Consider the following 20,407-nt stretch of genomic DNA (forward strand, 5'->3'; position numbering starts at 1 on the left):
CACCTCTCTCATACTCTCTCCCCCTCCACACTCTCTCTCCCCCTCCACTCTCTCTCCTTCCCCCTCCATTCTCCCTCTCCCCCTCCACTCACTCACTCATCCTCCACTCTTTCTCTCTCCCCCTCCACTCTCTCTCTCTCCCCCTCCACTCTCTCTCTCTCTCCCCCCTCCACTCTCTCCCCGCTCCACTCTCTCTCTCTCCCCACCACTCCCTCTGTCTCTCTCTCCCCCTCCTCTCTCTCCCCTTCACTCTCTCTCTCCCAACTCTCTCTCCCCTTCTGTCTCTCCCCCTTCTCTCTCTCTCTCTCTCCCTTTCTCTCCCTCCTCTCTCTCGCCCCCTTCTCTCTCTCATCCTCCTCTCTCTCCCTCTCCCCATCCTCTCTCTCCCCCTGCTCCTCTCTCTCAACCCATCCTCTCTCACTCCTCTCTCTCTCCCACCTCTCTCATTCTCTCTCCCCCTCCTCTCTCTCTCTCTTCCCACCTCCTCTCCCCCCTCCTCTCTCTCTTCCCCCCTCCTCTCTCTCTCCCCCTCCACTCTCTCTCCCCCTCCACTCTCTCTCTCTCCGTCCTCTCTCCCTCTCACTCTCCCCTCTCTCTCCGCCCCCCTCTCTCTCCCTCCCCTCTCTCTCGCTCCCCCTCCTCTGTCTCTCTCTCCCCTCCTCTGTCTCTCCCTCCCCCTCCTCTGTCTCTCCCTCTCCTCTCTCTCCCTGTCCTCTCTCTCTCTCCCCCTCCACTCTCTCTCTCTCCCTCCTCTCTCCCTCCCCCTTCTCTCTCTTTCCCCCTGCTCCTCTCTCTCAACCCATCCTCTTTCACTCTCTCTCTCCTCCTCTCTCTCCCACCTCTCGCATTCTCTGTCTCCCCCTCCTCTCTTTCTCTCTCCCCCTCCACTCTCTCTCTCTCCCCATCCACTCTCTCTCTCTCCCCATCCACTCTCTCTCTCCCCATCCACTCTCTCTCTCCCCATCCACTCTCTCTCAACCCATGCTCTCTCATTCCCTCTCCCCCTCCTCTCTCTCTCCCGCCTCTCTCACTCTTTCTCTTCCTCTCTCCTCTCTCCCCCTCCTCCCCTATCTCTCTCACCTTTTTCATTCTCTTTCCCCTCCTCTCTCTCTCCCCTTCCTATCCCTCTCTCCTCCTCCACTCTCTCTCTCCCCCTCCCCATCCACTCTCTCTCACCCCCTCCCCCTCCACTCTTTCTCACCCCCTCCCCCTCCACTCTCTCTCTCCCCCTCCCCATCCACTCTCTCTCACCCCCTCCACTTACTCTCTCTCCCCCTCCCCTCTCTCTCCCTCTCCACTCTCTCTCGCTCCCCTTCCACCCTCGCTCTCTCCCCCTCCACCCTCGCTCTCCCGCCTCCACCCTCTCTATCTCCCCTCCACCCTCTCTTTCTCCCACTCCACTCTCTCTCTCCCCCTCCACTCTCTCTCTCCCCATCCACTCTCTCTCTCTCCCCCTCCTCTCTCCCCTTCACTCTCTCTCCCACCTCTCTCACCCCCTTCTCTGTTTCTCCCCCTTCTCTCTCTCTCCCTTTCTCTCCCTCCTCTCTCTCGCCCCCTTCTCTCTCCCTTTCCCCCTCCTCTCTCTCTCCCCCTCCACTCTCTCTCTCTCACACCTCTCTCTCCCCTGCTCCTCTCTCTCAACCCATCCTCTCTCTCTCCCACCTCTCTTTCTATCTCTCCCCCTCCTCTCTCTCTCCCCCCTCCTCTCTCTCTCCCCCTCCACTCTCTCTATCTCTCCCCATCCACTCTCTCGCTCTCCGTCCTCTCTCTCTCACCCTCCCCTCTCTCTCTCCCCCCTCTCTCTCTCTCCCCCTCCTGTCTCTCCCTCTGCTCTCTCTCTCCCCGTCCTCTCTCTCTTCTCCCACTACCCTCTCCCACTTCCCTCTCTCTCTCCCCTTCCTCTCTCTCTCCCCCTCCTCTCTCTCCCCCTCCTCTCTCTCTCCCTTTCTCTCCCTCCTCTCTCTCGCCCCCTTCTCTCTCCCTCTCCCCCTCCTCTCTCAACCCATCCTCTCTCACTCTCTCTCCCCCACCTCCCTCATACTCTCTCCCCCTCCACACTCTCTCTCCCCCTTCACTCTCTCTCTTTCCCCCTCCATTCTCGCTCTCCCCCTCCACTCTCACTCGCTCATCCTCCACTCTTTCTCCCCCTCCACTCTCTCTCTCTCCCCCTCCACTCTCTCTCTCCCGCTCCACTCTCTCTCTCCCCACCACTCCCTCTGTCTCTCTCTCCCCCTCCTCTCTCTCCCCTTCACTCTCTCTCTCCCACCTCTCTCTCCCCTTCTCTGTCTCTCCCCCTTTCTCTCTCTCTCTCTCCCTTTCTCTCCCTCCTCTCTCTCGCCCCCTTCTCTCTCTCTCTCACCCTCCTCTCTCTCCCTCTCCCCATCCTCTCTCTCCCCCTGCTCCTCTCTCTCAACCCATCCTCTCTCACTCCTCTCTCTCTCCCACCTCTCTCATTCTCTCTCCCCCTCCTCTCTCTCTCTCTTCCCACCTCCTCTCCCCCCTCCTCTCTCTCTTCCCCCCTCCTCTCTCTCTCCCCCTCCACTCTCTCTCCCCCTCCACTCTCTCTCTCTCCGTCCTCTCTCCCTCTCACTCTCCCCTCTCTCTCCGCCCCCCTCTCTCTCCCTCCCCTCTCTCTCCCTCCCCCTCCTCTGTCTCTCCCTCTCCTCTCTCTCCCTGTCCTCTCTCTCTCTCCCCGTCCTCTCATCTCTCCCACTCCCCCTCTCTCTCCCCTCCCCTCTCTCTCTCTCCCCGCTCCTCTCTCTCCCCTCCTCTCTCTCTCCCCCTTCCTCTCTCTCTCCCCCTCCTCTCTCTCCGCCTCCCTCTCTCCCCTCTCCTCTCCCTCCCCTCTCCTCTCTCTCTCTCCCCCCTCCTCTCTCTCTCTCCCGCTCCTCTCTCTCTCGCTCCCCTCCTCTCTCTCTTTCTCCCCCTCCTATCTCTCTCCCCTCCTCCTCTCTCTCCCCCTCCTCTCCCTCCTCTCTCCTCTCCCTCCCCTCTCTCCCTGCTCCTCTCTCTCTCTCCCCCTCCGCTCTCTCTCTCTCCCCCTCCTCTCTCTCCCCCCTCTTCTCTCTCTCTCCTTCTCTCTCTCTTCCCCTCGTCTCTCTCTCTCCCACTCACTCCCACCTCCTTTTCTCTCCCACCCCTCTCCACTCTCTCCCACTCCCCTCTCTCTCCCACTTCCCTCTCTCTCTCCCCCCGCTCCTCTCTCTCCCCCTCCTCTCTCTCTCTCCCCCCTCCTCTCTCTCTCCCCCTCTGCTTTCTCTCCCCCTCCTCTCTCTTTCTCCCCCTCCTCTCTCTCTCCCCTTCTCTCTCACTCCTCCTCCTCTCTCTCTTCCCCTCGTCTCTCTCTCTCCCCCTCCTCTCTCTCCCCCTCACTCCCACCTCCTCTCTCTCTCTCTCCCACCTCCTCTCTCTCTCTCTCTTCCCCCTCCCGTGTGTGCTTTATTCTCCCATCATCCATTTCCTCTCTCCTGCCCACTCTTCACTGTTGGCTAAAGAATACCAGATTACATAGGAAAAGGAATAGACCATTCAGCCCCTCAAATCTGTTCCCTCATTCTGTGAATGAATATGGGGTAGACCATTTAGGACTGAGATGAGGAGAAATTTCTTCACCCAGAGAGTGGTGAGCCTGTGGAATTCGCTACCACAGAAAGTAGTTGAGACCAAAACATTGAATGTTTTCAAGAAGGAGTTAGTGCTCTTGGGGTGAAAGGGGTCAAAGGGTATGGGGAGAAAGCGGGAGCAGGCTATTGAGTTGGATGATCAGCCATGATCATAATGAATGGTGGAGCAGGCTCGAAGGGCCAAATGGCCTATTCCTCCTCCTAGTTTCTATGTGAAATCGTGGCTGATCTGTGACCTAATTTCATATATTTGCCTCTGCCTCCTATCCCTTAATACCTCTGGATAACAAAAATCTGTTGATTGCATCTTTAAAATTAACAATTGATCTCGCATCAGTTGCCATTTGCCGAAAAGAGTTCCAAACTTCTACCAACCTTTGTGCATTGCTAAGTTCGCTCCTGTAATATCTGGTTCTAATTTTCAGACTATGGTCTCTAGCCATAGGTTTCCCAATTAGCGCAACTAGTTTCTTCCAATCTGCCCCATCTGCTCACCTTCATATCTTGAAAACTTTGATCATATCATTCCTTAACTTTCTAAATTCCAGGGAATTTAACTCCAGTTTGTGTAGCCTCTCCTTGTAATTTCATCCTTGGAGTCCAGGTTTCCATTCTGGTAAATCTACACTGCACTCTCTCCAAGGTCAATATATCTTTCCTAAGGTGTGGTACCCAGAACTGCTCACAGTGACCCCAGGTGTGGTCTAAGCAGGATTTTGTAAAGCTGATTAGCTGTGCCACGAGGAACACATTCCAGCAGAATTTTGGTCAATAAGAAATTTGATGTGAATCTAAAGCCTTAAGTCTTGCAGTGTCCACATTCATTTCAGTTTCTCCCATTCCCTAGCCAAGTATTCATCCTTCATATATCGTGTGTGGAACACAGACTCACAGATTGTACGCGTGTCCTAAAAGTATGATTAATCTCCTGGACACTCCTGTAAGAGTTTGGGAGTAACCTCACGGGGACCTTTTCTCCTCCCATTTCAGTCTTGTTGGGCTATAATACAGCCTGCAGTGTAAAACCATGGGATAGATAGAGCCGTTTCTGCCCTGTATGGGATTATGGATATTCTGGTCACTTTTATCAACTGATTGCTGAGAAGATTGATACAACATTTGGAAACAGGAGATTATGAGACATGCTGAATAGGTCCAACCAGTGTTGCCAACACTTGTGTCTGTGGGCACAGACTAGAACAGTTTGTATTCTGCCATTTTCATTAGTTTTAAGCACCTAAGACTAAAGCTTGATGGTCAGGCTGTGCCTATGGAACCAAGTTGAACTTCACAATCAAGCAATGGAATATTTGCTCAGTCAAACATGTGACACTGTCCACAATTAGACACACAACTGGGAATGTTTATCATATGAGCAGCTTGATGATATTAAATGTCACACCAGTCCACAAAAAAAATCAATTGAACACAGAAAATAAAAAAGATTCTGTCCAAATGAGTGTAACAAATTTAAAACAGGAGCTTTCTTGTAGCTGTCACCTGCAGCTAAACAGCATGACATGTGATACTCACCGCAATGTGCTGGAACAGCCAGGACCTCATGATATTAGTAGCTTGCTTTGGCAAGACTCCACGCTTATTTTTTGGAGAATTCTCACTGTCTTGATGCAAGACATTCACATCTTGGTTTAACTGCAGCTGAAGCTGATTGAAAACAAACATTTTATGTCAAAGTTCCATCAATACATAAATGGATATATATCCTCACTCAAGAGGCCATTCTTCATACAGGGGTGCAGACAGTGATCTCACAGTTGGTCCAAGCCCATCTCACATATCCTGCCTGACGTCCCGACCCAAAATAAAACAGCATTAACCTAGTGCTGACCATGGGAGATCAGCTAACTCAAAACAAACCATGGGTGGAACCTGAAAAATCAGAAACCAAACAACGGAATGCTGTTAGCCACCAAAGAAGCAAGTGGAGGGAAGTATTTTACAAAATATATTTAACTTACATTAACTCTACAACTCAACCACACTAAAACAATTCAGCTTGTTCAGGGTATTAGTGGGCAACTGATAAATGAAAGGATTGCTTCCTTCGTTATTCTTCAGGTGGAAACTCAATGTCATGATCAAAGGGCGAGGCACTCAGAATGGTAAAAATACCTCACACATCTCCTGCTGCATGAGCCCACTTTCAGAACATCGGAGCAGGGCAATGTGAGGTTCCAGTGCCACTCTTCATTCTCACTGGATTTAACAGGAATTGCAAAACCAAAGCACCTAGACCTTGAGCAATAGTGAAGAAACGTCATGCAGACAGAACCAACCAAGGCGGAGCCGTGTGGCAGGGTCTGCGCACCTTCCAGAGGCTCCCTGCTGGCCAAGTTACACAGTAGAACAGTTCCACCAACAAGCGTCCATTGATGTAAAGAGACACCAAAAGTGCTTCCCAGGAAGGGACAAGCATACCACTCGCCATTCCAGAAAGGAGAAATAGGGAGCAGTGACTAAACACTTAGTCACACAGGTTTTTAAAGGAGCAGTGGAGAGATTTATGCGGAGCAAATACTCTGCCACCATTTGTGGAGCATAGGGATACACAATAAGCCTCTTAGAAGAACATAGTGCTCGGATGGGAATATCAGGAAGGGGAGATGGTAGAGATCATTGTGGAGGCATTTAAAGTCAAGGGCCCGAACTTTGAATTCAAAGCACTGGGGACAAGGGGAGCCTGCGGAGAATAAGAACACAAGAAATAGAAGCTTGTTATTTAGTTAGTATGTAGGTACAGGAAGTGATTAGGAAGGCAAATGGAATGTTGGCATTTATTGTAAGGGGAATGGAATATAAATGTAGGAATGTTTTGCTACAATTGTATAGGGCACTGCTAAGGCCACATCTGGAGTACTGTGCACAGTTTTGGTCTCCTTATTTAAGAAAGGATGTAATTGATCTAGAAGCAGTTTGGAGAAGGTTCACACGACCGATTCGCTTGAGGAAAGGTTGGACAGGTTGGGCCTGTATCCATTGGAGTTTAGAAGGATGAGAGGTGATCTTATTGAAACATATAAGATCCTGAGGAGAGTTCACAGGCTGGATGCTGAAAGAATATTTGCTCTTCTGGGAGATACTAGAACTAGGGGACCCAGTGTAAAAATAAGGGGTTTTCCATTTACCATGGAGATGAGAAGAAATTTTTTCTCTTAGACGGTCCTGAATGTTTGGAGCTCTCTTCCCTGGAGAGCAGTGGAGGCAGCGTCAATGGATATTTTTAAGGCAGAGGTAGATAGATTCTTGACTAACAAGGGAGTCAAAGGGTATCGGGGGTATGTGGAATGTGGAGTTGATGCCACAATCAGATCAGACACGGCGGAGCAGGATCAAGGGCTGAACGGCCTATTCCTGCTCCCAATTTGTACGTCCATATGTTAGGAGTAGACCATATGGACCATTGAGCCTGCTCTGCCATTAAATACAATCATGGGTGATCTTGGGCTTCAACTCCATTTTCCTATTTGCTCCCTATATCCCTTAGTTCCCTGTGACCCCAAAAAATATGTCAATCCCAACTTTAAATGCATTCAACAATGGAGCATCTACGACCATCTCAGGTAGAGAATTCTAAAGATTCACAACCTTCTGAGTGAAGTAATTGCTCCTCAACACAGTTCTTAACTATCTGGCCCTTATCCTGAGATTATTTCCCAGTGTTTTAGATTCCCCGATTAGCAGAAACAATCTCTTAGCATCTACCCTATCAAGCACCTGGAGAATTTTGTACGTTTCAATGAGATCATTCTTCTGAACTCCAGTGAATATCAGCCCAATTTCCTCAGCCTCTCATCATAGCACAACTCCCTCATCCCAGGGACCAATCTAACGCACCTTCGCTGTACCACCTCCAATGGAAGTATATCCTTTCTTAAATGTGGAGACCAAAACTGCGCACAGTATTCCAGATGTGGTCTCACCAAAACCCTGTAAAATTCTAGCAAGACTTCTTTATTCCTGTACTCCAGTCCCCTTGCAATAAAGGCCAACATGCCACTTGCCTTCCTAATTGCTTGCTATACCTACATGCTAACTTTCTGCATTCCTTGTACGAACACACCCAAGTCTCTTTGAACATCCACATTTACAAGTTTCGCACCTTTTAAAAAATATTCTGCTTTTTTATTCTTGTGACCAAAGTGAATAACTTCACACTTCCCCACATTATACTCCATCTGCCATCTTGTTACCCACTCACTTAACCTATCTATATTGGGAGATGGTGGCGTAGTGGCAATGTCACTGCACTAGTAATCCAGAGGTCTAGGCTAATGCTCTAATTCAACTAATAAAACCTGGAATTGAAAGCTAGTCTCAGTAATGGTGACCGGACAACTACAGTTGATTATTGAAAAAACCCATCAGGCTCACTAATGCCCTTTAGGGAAGGAAATCTGCCTGGTCTGGCCTACATGTGACTCTAGACCCACAGTAATGTGGCTGACTCTTAACTGCTCTCTGAAATGGCGTAGCAAGTTCAAGGGCAATTAGGGATGGATAACAAATGCTGGCCTTGTCAGCGATACCCACATCTCATGAAAGAATAAATATATCTATTTGCTGCCTGTGTCCTCCCCAGTTTATCTTTCCACCTAGTTTTGTGTCATCAGGAAACTATGATACATTACCCTGTCTCTTTATCCAAGTCATTAATAAAGGTTGTAAATAACTGAGGCCCCAGCACTGCGACACTCCACTATTCAGTGCCTGCCAACTTGAAAAAGCTCCATTTATTCCCACTCTTTGTTTTCTATCCATTAACCAATCCTCTATCCATGCTAATGTATTACCCCCAACTCCATGAGCCCTAATCTTGCCTATTAACCTTTAGTGTGGCCCCTTATTGAAAAGCCTTTTGGAAATCCAGGTATACTACATCTAGTGGTTCCCCTTTATCTACCCTACTAGTTACATCCTCAAAAAACTCTAATAACTTTGTCAAACAGGATTTCCCTTTGGTGAAATAATGTTGACTTGTTCTAATCATACTGTGCTTTTCTAAGTGCATTGTTAAGACTTCCTCAATAATAGATTCCAGCATTTTCCCAATAACTGATGTCAGGCTAACTGGCCTGTACTTCACTGTTTACTCTCTCCCTCCTTTCTTGAAAAGTGGTGTAACATTTTACCAACTTCCAAACTGATTGGTCTGTTCCCGAATCCAAGGGCAGGATTTTCCCTTCGTCGGGCAAGCACGGTGGGCAATCCTGGGAAGGACTGTGCTGGGGCGGGGACCTGCCGGCCGCTGGGTCCAATGGTGACCCGGTGGCTGGTTTAAAAGCAGCCCAGGCAGCCCTTGGAAGGCTGCCACAGAGGGCGTTCCTTGAGCCGGCACGATAGACCGGAGTGCAGTTGGACACGGCAGGGGGTGGGGAAGGCAGGTCAGGTGGGCACTTGGCTCCCTGCTTCTCTGATGAGTGCCTCACTGTCTTCCTGGTGGAGGTGGCTGCCAGGAGGGACACCCTTGACCCCAGGGATGGGAGGAGGAGGCCACTGCACTTCACCAAGAGGGCATGGGAGGGGATGGTAGCGCTAGTCAGCAGCCATGATGTGGTGCGGTGCTCCTGGGTGCAGTACCAGAAGTGCTTCAATGACCTGCTGCTCTCAGGAAGGGTGAGTACCAAGTTGACTTGGGTCAGTGTGCAGATGTGTTAAGGTCTGGCCGTTCCCCCATGGACCTCAGGGGTGCTAGAGTGTGAGTGCCAACTGTCAATCATGCCGGAGCTGGCCAAGGGGGTGAGCCCTGGCTACTTGGACTGAGTGCCACGACTCAAATGTGCTCTGCCAGGTGCTCCTCGGCTGGGGTTGGCCAGGCTGCAATGGCACTGCACATACAGAGTGGACTAATCAATGCTCCTCTGTTCTTTCAGGAGAAAACTGCCCACAACAAAATAGAAAGGTCGTGGGCCAGTGGAGGCACCACCAGCCTCTTAATCCTTGAGGTATGTGCAAGATGCTCTGGAGCTTGGGGACTGGCACGCCCCACGTGCAAACAGGCGTGGTGAGGTGGGGGTGCCAGGTGAAGATAAGAGTACAGTGCACAGAGGTGAGAATTTCGGCTTGTGCAACCATTCTACCATTCTAGTGTAGTCTCTTCATTGATGGGAGCCTCGAACCTGGAGTCCCCGTTGATCATTGGAAGACGAGGGCACCATGATGCAGATCTCCGTTGTCTCCGTTGCCTAGCATGCACAGTGACAGTGTGATGACTTTAACTAAGGACATGTCCTTCTTCTCCCTTTTAGGTTAGCCAGCAGACGTTCGATCTCCAGACCTCGAAGGTCCACCCTGACACCGGAGGACCACCAGGCGTCATTTGCACCTGCGTCAGACCCGCTCTTTGAAGCAGGCACCAGGGCAGATACCAGTGCTTTGATGGGCATTAGAATGGCGGCTAGTATATCATGTCAATGTATGAATAATCATGCTGCCTGGCAATCACCTTGTTCAAGATAGTTGCTAGTTAAACAGGTGATGGGCATTGATTATCGCATCTAAACAGAATAAAAAGAAACAGCTGGAACACTTTGTGTGGAAGCTACTTGGAAGTCAGTAGCACTGAGGAGTTGTCTTGAAAATAAACCAGCTTGAACCAAAAGACCAGCCTGGACTAATTCTTCCACCACAACCTCTTATTGTGAGGAACATATCGGTGCTCGGCGGTGAGGGCACTTCACAATCGCTTGAGGTGCAGGCGGAGGCAGAGAGTGCCCAGGGCGACGGCTGGGGGTCAAGACGATGCTCAGTCAAAGGCTGATGATGAGCCTCTGGAGTCATCCATTAGGCAGCAGATGCTGGATGTCCAGCGATATGTGCGGGAGGATCTGGCAGAGATCCATGAGGGTATGCGTGCTATAGTCTCTGTTGTGGAGGAGTCCATGCGGAGCACAAGGACTGCGTTGACCCTCATGGCTGAGCGCACTGCCCCCTCCATTGAGAGAGTGGTGACTCTCATGGAGAGGCAGCTCCAGGGACAGAATCAGGGGTTCCTGGAATTGTGCTCAGACCTGCAGCCCTCACACAGGCAATGACCTCAGGTGGTCAGTGTCCATGTGGGAGATGGATGGGCCACCCAATATCCCAGCTAGGTGCCCGTCCAAGAATGGTGTGCAAGGAGGTCCACAGCGACCTCATGTTGGCGCATGAGCTGCCTGTCGTCTCTGCGGGTTCCTCTCAGGGCGCTCTGGATGATGGCAACAGCTCCTCCACCCCTCTGCCAGTGACCGTGGCATCAGATGAGGCTGCGGCGACTGGGGAGATGACAGCCGTGGCACTGGCCGCTCCCTCCCAGGCAGGGCCAGCACAGGCTCCACTGGCCGGAGGATGACCGCCAAGGTCATCAAGGCCAACAAGACAGCAGAGTCAGCCGCTGTCTCCAATGCCGGTGCCAGGGAGGCGGGGGGAAGGGGTGGGAGGCACCTAGACATAGCACTCGCATGTCTCGCGAAACACTCGCAAAGTTAAAGGCACCATGAGCACAAGGGGGACTGGACATGGGTGATTTTATATTCATTTTTGTTATCTTAATGTATACTGGTCCAATGTTGAATATCAGAAACATTTTTGTTAAGATTACAGAATTGTCAGAATGACATAAATTGTGTTTTTGCCTTCATAGGCCTGAGTATACTTCACCTTTTTATTTCATTGGTGTGGGGAATGCCAGTGTGTAATGCTGGACGTAGGTGGCTCTGAGCTTTATTGCACAGGCTCTGACTGTTCTTAGTATTCAAATGAAAGGATCCTTTCAGGCATCTGGGATGGAGGCGGCAGCCCTGGCATCGAGCTCATCTTTGGTAACCTAGCTGAAGGGGCGTTGGATCCAGGCATCCCTGGCTCCCTGCAGATTACTGAGGTCTGGCCCCATGCCCTCAGCGTTCTCCTCACCGTGCTCCTCTTCTGACTCACTACTGGACTCATCATCTGTGGCCTGTGCAGCTGCCTCAAGATCCTCTTCCTCCTGTGGGTTCCCCCTTGCTAATGCCAGATTGTGGAGAGCGCAGCAGGCAACCACTATCAGTGACACCCGCTCTGGGGAGGATTGTAGTGCACCCCCTGAATGGTCCAAGCATCTCAAGTGCATTGTTGAGAAGACCTATGGTCCTCTCTACCACCGCCCTTGTGAAGGCATGACGTGTATTGTAACGCTTCTCTGCCTCTGTTCTTGGGTGGCGGAGAGGCATCATGAGCCACCTCTTCAACAGATAGCCCTTGTCACCCAGCAGCCATCCATCCAGCCGGGCTGGAGCACTGAAGAGCCTCGGCACCTGTGAGTATCTAAGGATGTAGGCATCATGGCAACTGCCAAGGTACCTTGCACAGACTTAAGTATCTCCACAGTCATGGAGTGGAATCCCTTCCTGTAATGAAGGCACCGGGCTGACCCGCTGGCGCCTTGATGCCCACATGTGTGCAGCCGATGGTACCCTGGACATGAGAAAGCCCAGCAATCACTGCAAAGCCTCTGGCTCTCTCAGCCTGGCTGGCCTCATCCGTATGGAAATGAATGAAAGTCAATAACCGTCTGAACAGAGCTTCTGTCACCAGCTTAACGCAACTGTGGACAGCTGATTGGGAGAGTCCACACAGATCCCTGGAAAGAGCCGGAGGCATAGAAGTTGAGGGTCACTGTGACCTTCAGAGCCACTGGCATGGGGTGCCCACCCACACAGTCGGAGCTGATCTCAGGCCTGATCATCTGGCAGATGGAGATCACTGTCTCCCGGGAGAGGAGGAGCCCCCTTCGGCATTGCACCTTGGACATAGAGGTAGCTGCATCACTGCCTCGAAACCCTGGCAGCAGGATAGTGGCATCTTCTGCGGCCCCTTTCACCTTGGACTACCTGCTGGTCCTGCACCCCTTGTGCCTGCACCTCTCCTCCCACAGGTCCCTCCCCTGGAAGCTGCATTAGGACACCTGGCCTCCTCTCCCTTCTGCCCCTCTGTTCTTCAGAAGAGGTGCCTCCAACGGAGACCACAATCTCCATTACACGTGTAAGGGAAGGCTGTCTGATGCCTGGAAATGTCCAAACTGTCTGAATCCTCCGGGAGCCTGGCAGACAGCAATGAGTCCTGAAATGAAGCCTGGAAATGTTAAGAATGAAACTCCGAACAGAGACGAAGCTGAAAGTACCAATATACAACCAATCTCCAAAACTCCTCACTACTCACACAGGAAATGATGCTGACCCTTCTTATCCTGCCCTTGGAAGAGGTTTGTGAAAATGTTGGCTGCCTGCCTGCCCGTTTTGCCCATGCAATGAGTAGAAGATTGCACAGGCAAGGTGACATCACAGTCAATTGGACTGTTAAGGGCCTTAAGTTGCCGCTAAATTAATGGTGGGTGCCGCTCTGGCACCTGCGTGCACCAGCCGAGCGGAGTATTGTGCGAGTGCGCGATGGTGTCGGGACGCTCACCCTACGTCATCGCGCACTATTTTATTCCCGTTTGGGTCGGGCACACACCCGGCCACGGGACGGAAATTTTGGTGCAATCGTAGTCAGCAGGTCCACTATCTCTGCAGCTCTCTCCTTTAGAACCCTAGGGTGCAGGCCATCAGGTCCCAGAGAATGTCTGATTTTAGTCCCTTAAGTTTCTCCAATACTTTATCTCTGTTGATATTAATTTCCTCACTCTTTTTAGCCCAAAGGTTACCGTTTATTTCTGGTATGAAACTTGTGTGTTTGATTGTGAAGACAGACAAAATATTTGTTCAATGGCCCGAATCTTGCGTTCCGAGGTGCACATGTAAAATTGCACAAAAACATGTTGAGCGTGCGCCCCGATGTCATCGTGCACACGTGGAATAGTGAGGTCGGTGGCCCGCCAACAATTAAAGGGCCAATTAATGTCATTAAAAAGCCTATTGACCACGATTTTACGTTTTCCGTGTGATTTTTAGCTCGTTACAAGGGCAAAGTGGGTGGGCAGAATTCACATTTTAATTATTTCCTCATCCAAGGGCAGGATGAAATCTCCGTTAGGATATAAAATAAAAAGAAATATGTGGGGACAGCATTTTTATGAGGTATGTTTTCAGGTGCTTGATTGCACTGCATGGACATTTTCTGCAGCAGTTTTTGTGCTTTATTATTTGGAGGTCTGCAGCTCCGAGGTTTCTGTCTGTCTTCTGGGAGCTCACTGGAAGTGCTCACCAACACCCGCGGTGACGTCGGTGCCCACCCTCTTCCTGCCCCCATCAGCAGTGCTGAGCCTTTCTCAGGGTGTGTTTCACGCTGGCTGACGTTTAATTGCACGGCCAGCATGAAATCGCGGTCGAGGGCCCATTTCCTGTCCGCTCCTGGGCCCGCCAATCGCGCAAGCCCGACGAGTGCAAAATTCAGGCCAATATCTCTGCCATTTCCTCATTCCCCATGATAAATCCTCCTGTCTCTGATTCTAAGGGACCAAAGTTTACTTTAGCTACTCTCTTCCTTTTTATATATTTATAAAAGATCTTACAATCTGTTTTTATATTTCTGGCTAATTTACCCCGATCCTTGCTTTTCCCTGTTTATCAACATTTTGGTGGCCCTTTGCTGGTTTCTAAAACACTCCCAATCCTCAGGCTTGCTACTGTTTTTGTAATATTGCAAGCCTTTTCTCTTAACCTAATACTGTCCTTAACCTCCTGAGTGAGCCACGGGTGGGTCTTCCTTGCTGAGTTTTTGTTTTCAAATGGAATATATTTTTGCTAAACATTGTATTGTTTCTTTAAATGTTTCCCACTGTTCATTTACCTCCACAGAATGAATGATGAGAGACTTAAGTGGGCCGTGCACTGAGTCAGCACGGCTGCAGCAACTTATGGTTACATTCCTACAGTCCCTCAGGAAAGTCAAGAGCAAAAGTAAATTCTCACTGCATCGGTTTTCCTATTCCAGTAAGTCCCAGGAAAGCTGTCGGGATGGTACTGGGGTCCCTCATATCTTGAAAGTTGAGCCTTACAGCTAAAGAAGCTGCTGGTACTGATACTAGAAGGCAGCCTGTCTCCTTAATGTGGCCAATGGATCAGTGGAGGTAATAACCCTGGAATCTTTTAAGAAATGAGTACTGCAATAGGGGAGTTCAGGATATTTCCAGATGGGTGAGTTAGGTTGGGCCGAATAGCCTTCCTCATCGAGGAACAGAAAAAAGCTGAAAGAAAATGAAGGAGTAATGTGGATGTCAGGGAGTATAATTTCACTTTCCTCACAAATACAGATTAATTCAGTCATTTTGTTTTAAACACTAAGCCTCTATAGTCTACTCAGTGTTGAATACCTGTTCTGAAGTCTGCACAAGCTGTTGCTTATTCAGAGAAGTCACAGCACAATACACTATCACCCCGAGAGATTGCCATACAGTTAGTTCTGGATACCAACACCTGCTGTGTAACTCGGATTTTGAATAGTATGCCATTATCGTAGGAACAGAAGGCTATCAGCCCCCTGTGACTGTTCCGCCATTAAATTATGATCCTGGCTGACCTGGTCCTCAACTACACTTACTCATCTTAGCTCCATATCGCTTGATACCCTTACCCAACAAAAAACAGCCAGCCTCTTCCCTGCGGCTGAGTTTTCTGGATACCAGTAAAACCGGCCTATACGCTGCGACTGTGTTCTGGGTATCAGTGTAACCGGCCTATACGCTGCGACTGTGTGTTCTGGGTATCAGTGTAACCGGCCTGTACAGTGCGACTGTGTTCTGGGTATCAGTGTAACCGGCCTATACAGTGCGACTGTGTTCTGGGTATCAGTGTAACCGGCCTATACGCTGCGACTGTGTGTTCTGGGTATCAGTGTAACCGGCCTGTACAGTGCGACTGTGTTCTGGGTATCAGTGTAACCGGCCTGTACAGTGCGACTGTGTTCTGGGTATCAGTGTAACCGGCCTATACAGTGCGACTGTGTTCTGGGTATCATTGTAACCGGCCTATACAGTGCGGCTGCGTTCTGGGTATCAGTGTAACTGGCCTATACAGTGCGACTGTGTTCTGGGTATCAGTGTAACCGGCCTGTACAGTGTGACTGTGTTCTGGGTATCAGTGTAACCGACCTATACAGTGCGACTGTGTTCTGGGTATCAGTGTAACTGGCCTGTACAGTGCGACTGTGTTCTGGGTATCAGTGTAACCGGCCTATACAGTGCGACTGTGTTCTGGGTATCAGTGTAACCAGCCTATACAGTGCGACTGTGTTCTGGGTATCAGTGTAACCAGCCTATACAGTGCGACTGTGTTCTGGGTATCAGTGTAACCTGCCTGTACAGTGCGACTGTGTTCTGGATATCAGTATAACCGGCCTGTACAGTGCGACTGGTTGTTCCGGGTATCAGTATAACCGGCCTGCACAGTGCGACTGTGTTCTGGATATCAGTATAAACGGCCTGTACAGTGCAACTGTGTTCTGGGTATCAGTGTAACCGGCCTGTACAGTGCGACTGTGTTCTGGATATCAGTATAACCGGCCTTAACAGTGTGACTGTGTGTTCTGGGTACTAGTATAACCGGCCTGTACAGTGCGACTGTGTTCTGGATATCAGTATAACCGGCCTGTACAGTGTGACTGTGTTCTGGATATCAGTGTAACCGGCCTGTACAGTGCAACTGTGTTCTGGATATCAGTATAACCGGCCTGTACAGTGTGACTGTGTGTTCTGGGTACTAGTATAACCGGCCTGTACAGTGCGACTGTGTTCTGGATATCAGTATAACCGGCCTGTACAGTGTGACTGTGTTCTGGATATCAGTGTAACCGGCCTGTACAGTGCAACTGTGTTCTGGATATCAGTATAACCGGCCTTAACAGTGTGACTGTGTGTTCTGGGTACTAGTATAACTGGCCTGTACAGTGCGACTGTGTTCTGGATATCAGTATAACCGGCCTGTACAGTGCAACTGGTTGTTCTGGGTATCAGTGTAACCGGCCTGTACAGTGCGACTGTGTTCTGGATATCAGTATAACCGGCCTTAACAGTGTGACTGTGTGTTCTGGGTACTAGTATAACCGGCCTGTACAGTGCGACTGTGTTCTGGATATCAGTATAACCGGCCTGTACCGTGCAACTGGTTGTTCTGGGTATCAGTGTAACCAGCCTGTACAGTGTGGGATGTGGTGTGAAGTTTTTCTAGTTAGTTGTGTGTCATATTTATTATGTTTGTTCTTGAGCTAGAGCTCTACATAGTTAACAATCCTAGCAGCTGAAATGTTACAAAGCTAAATAATTACCATTCCATAATTTCTACATGTTGCTTTATGACATTGTCACTCATGACTAGCTCCCTCTCATTATGCAACACAATTTTTTTATTTGTTCAAGGGATGTAGGTTTCGCTGTCTAGACCAGCATTTATTGCCCATCCCTAGTTGCCCTTGAGAAGGTGGTGCTGAGCTGCCTTCTTGAACCACTGCAGTCCATGTGGTGTAGGTACACCCACAGTGCAGTTAGGGAAAGAGTTCCAGGATTTTGACCCAGCGACAGTGAAGGAACAGTGAAATATTTCCAAGTCAGGATGGTGAGTGGCTTGGAGGGGAACTTCCAGATGGTGGTGTTCCCATCTATCTGCTGCCCTTGTCCTTCTAGGTGGTAGTGATCGTGAGTTTGGAAGGTGCTGTCAAAGGAGCCTTAGTGAATTTCTGCAGTGCATCTTGTAGATGGTACACACTGCTGCTACTGTCCATCGGCGGTGGAGGGAGTGAATGTTTGTGGATGTGGTGCCAATCAAGTGGGCTGCTTTGTCCTGGATGGTATCAAGCTTCTTGAGTGTTGTTGGAGCTGCACTCATCAGGCAAGTGGAGAATATTCCATCTCACTCATGACTTGTGCCTTGTAGATTTTGGTGCTGTCCTGGAGCTGAGATGGCTGACCTCCAACAACCACAACTATCTTCCTTTGTGCTAGGTATGACTCCAACCAGTGGAGAGTTTCCCCCCCTGATTCCCATTGACTCCAGTTTTGCTAGGGCTCCTTGTTGCCACACTTGGTCAAATGAAGCTGTAAACCCACCTGTGCATTCTGGATACGTATTGTGCCATGTGTTTGCGTCACTACCTGGCCTTGAGGTGTAACCACGGTAACAGGTTGATAAACTGCCCCACCACCTATTGAATGAAAGGAACAGGGTAAAAGGCAAATATCTTTCTGTTGTACACAACCTCAATTTACAAAATTCTTTTTTTTTTTGGAAAAATATACTTTATTCATAAAATATCTGGAACAACATTCCAAACCATTTCAAAACCACCATTACAAAAGTACAATCAGGTTCAACTTTTACAACATGTATCACGAGGTGCATCAATACAATCAATGAATATTACAATCATTTGCAGACATTCATTTTGAACTGTACAGCCCGAGGGGCTCTAAACAGTTCCCAGTCCCTCTGTGGCAGAAAGGTCTTAGACAGCGACCCAGCACAGTTAACGTTTCGAGTCCGCATGACCCTTCAACAGAACTAAGGAAAAATAGAAAAGGGATGAAATATAAGCTGATTCAAGTGTGTGTGGGGTGGGGGGGGGCGGTGTTGGGACAAGTAGAGCTGGATAGAGGGCCAGTGATAGGTGGAAATAACCAAAAGATGTCACAGACAAAAGGACAAAGAGGTGTTGAAGGTGGTGATATTATCTAAAGGAATGTGCTAATTAAGGGTAGAACTCGGCACTTTACAGCCTTTCGGACTGAATATTGATTTCAACAATTTTAGATCATGAACACTCTCCACCCCCTTTCTGATTTTTCCCCCTCCTTTTTGTTTTTTCCAATAATTTATATAGATTTTTCTTTTCCCACCTATTTCCATTATTTTTAAATGTATTTCCATCCATTGTTTTATCTCTACCTTTTAGCCTATTTCGATTCCTTCACCCCACCCCCACTAGGGCTATCTGTACCTTGCTTGTCCTGCTTTCTACCCTTAATTAGCACATTCCTTAGATAATATCACCACCTTCAACACCTCTTTGTCCTTTTGTCTGTGACATCTTTTGGTTATTTCCAGCTATCACTGGCCCTCTATCCAGCTCTACTTGTCCCACCTCCCACCCTTAAACCAGCTTATATTTCACCCCTTTTCTATTTTTCCTTAGTTCTGTTGAAGAGTCATGAGGACTCGAAATGTTAACTGTGCTCCTCTCCGCAGATGCTGCCAGACCTGCTGAGTTTTTCCAGGTATTTTTGTTTTTGTTCCAGGTTTTCAATATTAGAAACAGGAGTTAGTGTGAGCAGACTAAGCGCGTGTCTAAGGAAGTCCAACCCCCCCCAACAAACACTCCAACATGGAAGCAATGGCACCAAGTTAGCCAAATTTAAGATTCAAAAGGCAGGAAGTCTTCACAGGTCCCAGTCTGTGCTCAGAATATGGGAATAGTTGCAAAAATGGCAGGGTTCTAGTGGTACAGAGATTATAAGAAAATTATGTGAAAGGCATTTACCCTACCAAACCCCATCCCTATAAAACCTGGAAAAACTCAGCAGGTCTGACAGCATCTACGGAGAGGAACAGAATTAACGTTTCGAGTCCGTATGACGCTTCATCAGAACTAAGGAAATATAGAAATGTGGTCAAATATAAGCTGGTTGAGTGGGGTGGGACAGGTAGAGCTGGAGAGAGGGCCAGTGATAGTTGGAGGCAAAGAAGAGATTGCCAAAGATGTCATAGATAAAAGGATAAAGGGGTGTTGACGGTGGTGATATTATCAAAGGATGTGCTAATGGTGACATTAAGGGTAGAAAGCAGGACAAACAAGGTACAGATAGCCCTTGTCGGGGTGGGATGGGGGAAAGGGATCGAAATGGGCTGTAGGTGGAGATAAAACGATAGATCGAAATAAATTTGAAAATAGGTGGGAAAAGAAAAATATATTTTTTAAAATGATAAATTATTGGAAAAAGAGGGATCGGAAAAGGGGTGGGGATGGAGGAGAGAGTTCATGATCTGAAGTTGTTGAACTCAATGTTAAGTTCGGAAGGCTGTAAAGTGCCTAGTCGGAAGATGAGGTGCTGTTCCTCCAGTTTGTGTTGAGCTTCACTGGAACATTGTAGCAGGCCAAGGACAGACATGTGGGCATGAGAGCAGGGTGGTTTGTTGAAATGGCAAGCGACAGGGAGGTCTGGGTCATGCTTGCGGACAGACCGAAGGTGTTCCGCAAAGCGGTCACCCAGTCTGCGTTTGGTCTCTCCAATGCAGAGGAAACTGCATTGGGAGCAACGAATGCAGTAGACTAAGTTGAAGGAAGTGGAAGTGAAATGTTGCTTCACTTGAAAGGAGTATTTGGGTCCTTGGACGGTGAGGAGGGGGGAAGTAAAGGGGCAGGTGTTGCACCTTCTGCGGTTACATGGGAAGGTGCCATGGGAGGGGGTTAAGGTGTAGGGGGTGATGGAGGAGTGGACCAGGGTGTCCCGGAGGGAACAATCCCTGTGGAATTCCGCAAGGGGGGGTGAAGGGAAGATATGTTTGGTGGTGGCATCATGCTGGAGTTGGCGGAAATGGTGGAGGATGATCCTTTGAATGCGGAGGCTGGTGGGGTGATAAGTGAGGACAAGGGGGACCCTATCATGGTTCTGGGAGGGAGAGGAAGGAGTGAGGGCAGATGCGCAGGAGATGGGCCGGACACGGTTGAGGGCCCTGTCAACCACCATGAGTGGGAAGCCTCGATTAAGGGAAGAAGGAGGACATGTCAGAGGAACTGTTTTGGAAAGTGGCATCATCAGAACAGATGCGATGGAGGCGAAGGAACTGAGAGAATGGGATGGAGTCCTTACAGGAAGCGGGGTGTGA

General features: G+C 49.3%; 1 protein-coding gene across 1 annotated transcript in view; it reads right to left on the reverse strand.

Moving 5' to 3' along the window:
• Positions 1 to 5,129: 5,129 nt before the first annotated feature.
• LOC144691913 (homeobox protein PKNOX1-like) overlaps positions 5,130 to 20,407 on the reverse strand; it is a 124,129-nt gene continuing 108,851 nt past the window's right edge. The window contains exons 7-8 of the mRNA XM_078560487.1: positions 17,635 to 17,729; positions 5,130 to 5,288 (exon numbers count right to left, since the gene is read on the reverse strand). Of these exons, the coding sequence (XP_078416613.1) occupies positions 5,130 to 5,288; positions 17,635 to 17,729 (254 nt within the window). The remainder of the gene's footprint in view (positions 5,289 to 17,634; positions 17,730 to 20,407) is intronic.

This window comes from Cetorhinus maximus, chromosome 16 (genome assembly GCF_964194155.1).
Source record: "Cetorhinus maximus chromosome 16, sCetMax3.hap1.1, whole genome shotgun sequence".
NCBI lineage: Eukaryota > Metazoa > Chordata > Chondrichthyes > Lamniformes > Cetorhinidae > Cetorhinus > Cetorhinus maximus.